We start from the raw sequence: 7,200 nt of genomic DNA, 5'->3' as shown, positions 1-7,200 counted from the left end.
CACATTGATTTTCTTCATGTTTTGACTACTGCTCTGGTCAGCCGCAAAGCTGGCACCGGGAGACGTCACGGTTTGGCGTTCCTGTGTAGTATGGGGCTAGCCCAAAGTGATATAATGTACAGGTCTGTTGGGTTCAGGGTCTTTCATACTTCGGCGGCCTGCGTGCATGTTGGAGGTGCAAGATACCTGAGCTTGTAATGTTAATTTTTACCTGTGTTCATGGAATAAATCAGCACTGTTTTGAAGCTACTTGGACTGCCTCATCTCTCAGAGTTAGCATGGTACAAAGAACCGGAATACAACACTCAGTCACCCAGTTCTGCAGAATAATTATTTTTGCTATCTGGATCCAGTACTCTACTGATGGAGAGAATGCAGATCTGACTCCTGAGATTAAAAAGGTTTTGAACAGAATACAAAAATTCCAGTAGACCATAAAATCTTTAATCATGTCTGTATGATACCAGAGATAGCAGAGTGACATGTTAAACCACAGGAGCCTTATATTTGATGTTGTATTTTCTCATTCATCTTCATCTAATGACAAACTGAAAATCCCTCTCAAAACATGTATAAAGGCAGAAACAGTTTTTTTCCTCCATTTGTCTACTAGCTGGATGTAACACTTCACCAAAAACCCTTTTACCTCACTCAGTTTCTGTCAGTGGTGTTTGATCTTATGGCATAAATCATCTACAGAAAGAATGGTTTTCCACCTACTCCTTCCAGAGAAAGGAACTTTATACAACAGTTGAAGCTGTATTTTAATAGAGATTAAGATGATAATAGTGTCTGATGATTTTTTTGTGTTGTTTTTTTGTTTTCTTTCCAGGGTTCTGTGGGACCCCCAGGCCCAGAGGGAATTAGTGGACCAAGAGGAGAGTCGGTGAGTCACATTAAATCACTGGCAGGGCTGTCTGACAATAGATAGAGACATAAAGTGGCACTCAAGTAATTCCTTTTTCTGTTCTATCACATTGATTTTCTCATTTAGTCTTTTTCTTTTACATCCTAGGGCAAGCCAGGTGAACCAGGACCATCAGGAAAATCAGGTCTTCCTGGAACTCCAGTGAGTTATCTGGTCCTCCTGTACCTAATGTTTAAATTCACTCCAGAGCATGGATTAAAAGCTGTTACAAGCTTTCCATCTCACAGAAAGCTAAAGTTCAGTAGAGAAATCAGTAAGAGGCATTTTTAGATCAGGCAGTGACTGTGTGTGGAATATAACTTGGGGTGGCTGTGGCTCATGAGGTAGGGCAGTCGTCTCCTGACCAGCAAGTTGGTGGTTCGGCTCCCAGTCTCCCCGCATGCCTAAGTGTCCCTGAGCAAGACACTGAACCCCGAATTGCTCCCGGTGGCTTGACTAGTGCCGGTGCGTGGCAGCCTGTTGTCATTGGTGGGTGAATGGTGTATGATCTCCCTGTAAAGCACTTTGGCCAGTGCAACACACTGTGAGAAAGCCCCATATAAAATACAGTCCATTTACCATAACTGAAGGTGAACCAAAGATGTGAAGTGTTTCGGTCAGGTTATGATGGAAGGAGTAAATATTGTCTTGACTGAGGTGGGAGCATCGATGTCCCCTGAGGAAGATTAGATTGAAAGGAGCTGACCAGGTGTCTGCCAGCAGGAGAAAACTGATTGCCAAGTAATATCAGAACACAGAGATCAGGTTGGAGTGAACAATCTCTAAGAGGCACAAGGCCTGTAATCTCCTCAGCAGGCTTGTGTGCCATGTACAGTTTTTTAAATTCCATAAGTCAAGTCAGTTTTTATTAGTACAGCCCAATATCACAAATCACAAATTTACCTCAAGGGGTTTTACAGCGCGCTGCCCTTAAACCCTCAAATCAGATAAGGGAACACTCCCCCTTAAAACCCTTTAACAAGAAACAAATGGAAGAAACCTCAAGACATGTAACAGAGGAGGGCAGACATGCAGTAGATGTTGTGTGTACAGAATAAATCAGCATAATAAAATTATAGTATGGACAATTAGAATGATAAAAATGTACATTGTACAGAGTCCCAGGAGACAAAAGGTCTGATAATGCAGAATGGGAGGGGAAAAGTTCAGTGTGTGATCAGGGTTTTCCTTTGGAGACATCATGCCAGTATCAGGAGGACAGTATTATGAAGCACCATTCACACATATAGGAGAAATAAACCAGTGTATATGAAAAGAGGAAAGGGCAGAATGTTCATAGGTATAGTTTTATCGGTAACACTTTACAATAAGGGTACATTAATTAACCGTACTTAATGCAGTAATAAGCATTAACTAATAGGTAACTAATGCATTTATTGATCATGTACTAATGTTTTTCATGTTAATTAAAGTGTTTAACGACACTGCTGACATTTGTTGATGCAGTAATAAGCATTAACTAAATGTTAAATAATACAATAATAAGCATTGCATTCAACAACTTAAATGTCTCTTGGTAACACTAGACATTACCAGATAAAGATATTAACATTTATTTCACAAAGTTCACAGCTTAGCAGTTTCATTAGGAGAAGGCTGTTTTAATGTTCATTTAAGCATAATAATTGTCCACTTACTTGTCCATCCTCCAACCAACGAATTCACTTTGTCCTCGCTCCACGTTCATCTAAGGTGGTATCTTCCAGCTTCTGATTGACTGAACGCACATGATGCAGGTATGCAGCAGTGGGCAGGGCATGGATAGTTGGAAAGCATGCACGGTGGTAGCTCTCGAGGACCTGACTTGTCCACCCCTGCTGTATACTGTAAGCATTACTTACTCGTAATTATGCATTTATTAATGCTCTTTAAAAATGTATAACAGTAGTGAGTAACCATTACTTAACCTTTATTAACCATTTGTTAATGCTCTCTGTGACGCTTATTGTAAAGTGGGAACCATATATGCATGAACTAACACTTCATAAATATGTATCACAGTGGTTAGTAACCATTACTTAACCTTTATTAACCATTTGTTAATGCTCTCTGTGACCCTGTAAAGTCTAAAACATGTATTTATAAACAAGAGCATTTAACGTTTAGTTAATGCTTATTACTGCATCTACAAATGTTAGCAGCGATGTTAAGAACTATTAAATAATGTATGAGGTAATACTTTAATTAACATGAAAAACATTAGTACATGATTAATAAATACATTAGTTACCTATTAGTTAATGCTTATTACTGCATTAAGTACGGTTAATTAATGTACCCTTATTGTAAAGTGTTACCGTTTTATCCAAATCACTGCCCAACTGTGAGCGCGATCAATAATACTTCTCATTTCCCATTAACCCACAATTATCTCCATAATCTATAGGGATAACTATAGGTTTTAGTGTTTGTTATTGTGATTTAAAGTGATGTTTTTATTTTGAGGACTCTGGAAGATCCTAATTTAAAAAATCAAATAATTTCAGATAAAAGAGAAAGCTGAGTTCTGGAAAGCTCAGCCACTTTAACTTGTCACTGTGGCTTGAGAAGGCCTTGAAAACAGAACAATTCTTTATCTGTTTTGTTTGTTTTTCACCCTGCACTGTGTACTAGCAGTGTGTCTACCCAGCTTTGGCCTGCCGTGAAACAATACAAGCTGTTGTTCAAGTGAAATTAAGTGCTGATTAAACCTTTTAGTTTGTGGTTTTCAGTGTGTTCTGTGCACTTGCAGCATATAAATTACACAACAGTCAAACAGGCAGCACTAGCTTTGTCAGGCCTGTGATGACAGTTATGTGCTGTGAATCACCCTCAAAAACTGTGTTTAATAATTGCATCAGTGAGCTTAGCATACTTTTGTTCCACAACTGGGATTCATATTTCTCACAGCGACACGGTGGGTTTAGGCAGATTTGTCAGATTGCTGACACAGTGAGTTTGAAGAGAATGGCAATCTGTATTTTGCTAGAGAAAAGAGAAGTCTAAATTGAATAATTAGGTTTGATTTTAATATCAGGTATAAATTTTAATAAACTAGGTCATCACACAGTCAAACTATTTGCATTATGACAATAGGGATAACAGGGTTGTACAGTAGAGTCAAGAAAAAGGAAAGGAGAAAAGAGGAGTACACCATAGTTAACATGAGTTGATCCAACAGGTGTGAGCAAAGACCAGTAGACTCAGCAGCAGCATTACAGCAAAAGACTGTTTATTTAGTCAAGATTATGTTTCAAGCTTTTAAAAACTTGGATTCAAATCCTAAAGCGTAACTAAACTTGCAGCTGTTAATTGCTGCACTGATGTAGAAGTGTAAACTAGGACCCGGTTACTGTGGGGTGTCCTGATTCAAATGTTTCTGAATTCATTTTGGTCCACAGAAGTAAGTTACCTTACCCTTTTTTGTTTTGTTTTGTATGTGTTGTTTCTAGCTGAGGCATCATGTACACTTGCATCTACAATGCAGATTTTGCTTGAGGGAATTTTCCACAACTCCAACTCATATTATTTTTCTGTTAAAATGAAGATTAAATCCCTGGGGAATGTGCTACAAGTTATTATTTTCCAAAAAGCCATGAACATGTTTTTATTTATGCTTTGAGGCCACAAAAGGCCTCTGCCCTGGTAACATGTCATTTCAAAGAGCTGTCCCAGTCCTCATAAAGAAATCAGAGCCTTTGTATCCTATTTAGATGTAAATTAATGTAAATTATGTGACAGTTCATAGACGAAGAGGATGGACAAGAAGACAATGCAGAGATCATCATGAGAGATTTGTAACAAAAATCAAATGCAGTACATAAGGATCGTGAGATCTTGTGAGACCTGTTAAAAAGAATGTGACACCTTGGTATCATCCACAACAGAATATTTTGGTCCGTGGGCTGAAGGATGGCTTCTTGAAGTAAGAGTAACTGTTGCCAACTGGAGGGCAGACAATATGCAGCCAGATGTCAGAGAGGATTTCATGATATCAGTCAGCAGAGGGAGCAGATCATCAGGAATAGCCTGGAGGAAGGAGGAGGGCACGAAGCACACGCACAGTTATTAGAAGAGGAGAGCTCAGTGATTTCACTAGATGGTAGAGGTATTTAGAGGTAGGATCAGATATTGTCAGACGGCCAGATTTACTTTGAATTAAAGAAGGATGTAGTGAGGTGATAGATACAGAAAAGATGGAGAAGAATAGGACTGTCAAGTATATAAAGAATGTGGAGATGTGGAGACTGGAAAATGGGCAAGTGAAATATTCTTTAATTTCTGTGAACATGTGCACTCTGTGGATGCCATAACCAGCTTGTCTTCAGTCCCACATGTCTCTTGTAAATATGAATTTGAATCTCTTCCAGCTGGGATGTTCCACCATGAGACTGGTTTATGAGATTTTTATACAGGGTACTACTGCATGTTGATAAGAACTACAGTGAAATGGTAATCCTGATGAATCCTCATTAATGAGCAAGGCTTTTAGTATATAAGTGCAGTATTACATATGTGTGCCATGTGACAAAGGGCCATGTCTCTGTTGTCATACAGGGTCTCAGGGGACATAAGGGAGAGTCTGGCACCCCAGGATTACCAGGCTTCAGTGGGCCTAAAGGCCCTGCAGTGAGTTATAAGATTCTACACATTTTGATCAAAGCAGGCCTATTACCACTTGTTAGTAATGTTAACTTTGATCTTGTTTTTCAGGGACCACCTGGTCCAGTTGGCCCAGAGGGAAAACAAGTGAGCACTTGTTAAATCCATCGATGACTATTATAATAAAATATACTTTATCTTGTAAGTTGATTTCTTTTTCATATCCACTCTGGTGTTTTCTAGGGGATGCCAGGCAGAGTTGGTGATCGTGGCCTCAAAGGAGATAAGGTGAGTACTAGGAATGAATCAATATTTGCAGTATTTTAAACGTGAAGATGGAGAAGCAAAACCTCTCCAGTAACATACAAACAATAAATAAATAAAAGAATGTTCCGTTATATGACTCACTAATGACACGGTGCTGGTTCTTAAATATGGATCTTTACATTATAGTTTGCTTAGTCCAACCTTGCTGTTTTAGTGAGCGACTCTGTCAACATTGTGTGCAAAATCACCATAACAGCTTTTCAGTTTTTTTTATCAATAGTTTTTTACATTTTTAGTTTAAACAAATTTTACATTCATCATTAAGATCATTAACATTTAACAGCTTTTATTCAGTCGGCATCAGAATGACTTTTTTTGTCTTCTTTGTTGATGGTGGGGTTTAAATATCTTGCATTTATTTTTTTTATCAATTTAATGGGTAACATGCTTATGTTATGCTGAATATTTTGTAAGCAATTAAATCTGTAGCCTACACATACAGATAGTAATATAGTGCATGCATAAATATGAAACAACAACAAATATTTTTGTGATACAGACAGATTCTGGTAAAAATACAGAATGGAGCCCTACAGCCATACTGAGCACATAAGGATCGTACTCAACTTCTCTAATGACTTTTCTTCATATCCAGTGAGACAGCAGTTATTCTGAAGATCAAGCCTAAACATTTACAAATGCTGTTTTCTAATCTAGGGTGACCCAGGTGTGAAGGGAGATAAAGGACTTGCAGGAGAGCCAGGTATGCCAGGAAACCCTGGACCCCCAGGCAGAAAGGGCCATACAGGGATGATGGGCATGTCAGGACCTCCAGGAGAACTAGGCCCTCCAGGGGCACAAGGACCTTCAGGAAACCCTGGTCTCCCAGGCCCAAGGGTGAGTCGCATCCATGAATAAATTAATATTGAATCATTCAATACTGAAACAGTGTTTAATGCTGCAGTAATATGCAGGGATGACTGAGATGAGTGAGTTCATCATTCATATCTGTAATTTCAGGGAGAGTCAGTATCACTGGAGCAGATGAGGCGGCTCATACAGGAGGAGCTGACAAAGCAGTTAGATGGTGAGGAGGCAGTTTTCTTTGTGGTCTCCTCTCAACACTAGATCTCAGTGAAATTCTTGGTTCATTTGGACTAACTGAAGATAACATTAACAGACTTCAGTGAAACACTTTTCTTTGGTTTCTAGCCAAAATGGCTTACCTCATGACTCAGATGCAGCCAGCCCACGTGAAGAGTACAGCAGGCCGTCCGGGACCTCCAGGCCCTCCAGGGAAGGATGGCAGTTCTGGACGACCCGGCCCTCCTGGAGAGCCTGGTATGCCGGGACAGAACGGAGGAGAAGGACCCAGGGGACCCATGGGCCCTAAAGGTAGGGCAAACATTGATATCAGTGTTTCT

The 7,200-nt window shown here is 39.5% G+C and overlaps 1 protein-coding gene across 1 annotated transcript in view; it reads left to right on the top strand.

Annotated features, from left to right (window-relative positions):
* Window positions 1-7,200, top strand: part of col22a1 (collagen, type XXII, alpha 1) — a gene marked incomplete at its 5' end in the record, with an annotated part of 62,803 nt that overhangs the window by 51,106 nt on the left and 4,497 nt on the right. Inside the window, 8 exons of the mRNA XM_020614950.1 lie at window positions 833-886; window positions 1,016-1,069; window positions 5,465-5,536; window positions 5,621-5,656; window positions 5,753-5,797; window positions 6,494-6,673; window positions 6,797-6,863; window positions 6,989-7,171. Of these exons, the coding sequence (XP_020470606.1) occupies window positions 833-886; window positions 1,016-1,069; window positions 5,465-5,536; window positions 5,621-5,656; window positions 5,753-5,797; window positions 6,494-6,673; window positions 6,797-6,863; window positions 6,989-7,171 (691 nt within the window). The remainder of the gene's footprint in view (window positions 1-832; window positions 887-1,015; window positions 1,070-5,464; window positions 5,537-5,620; window positions 5,657-5,752; window positions 5,798-6,493; window positions 6,674-6,796; window positions 6,864-6,988; window positions 7,172-7,200) is intronic.

This window comes from Monopterus albus, unplaced genomic scaffold (genome assembly GCF_001952655.1).
Source record: "Monopterus albus unplaced genomic scaffold, M_albus_1.0 scaffold154.1, whole genome shotgun sequence".
Lineage (NCBI taxonomy): Eukaryota > Metazoa > Chordata > Actinopteri > Synbranchiformes > Synbranchidae > Monopterus > Monopterus albus.
This window is presented reverse-complemented; position numbering and strand designations above follow the sequence as displayed.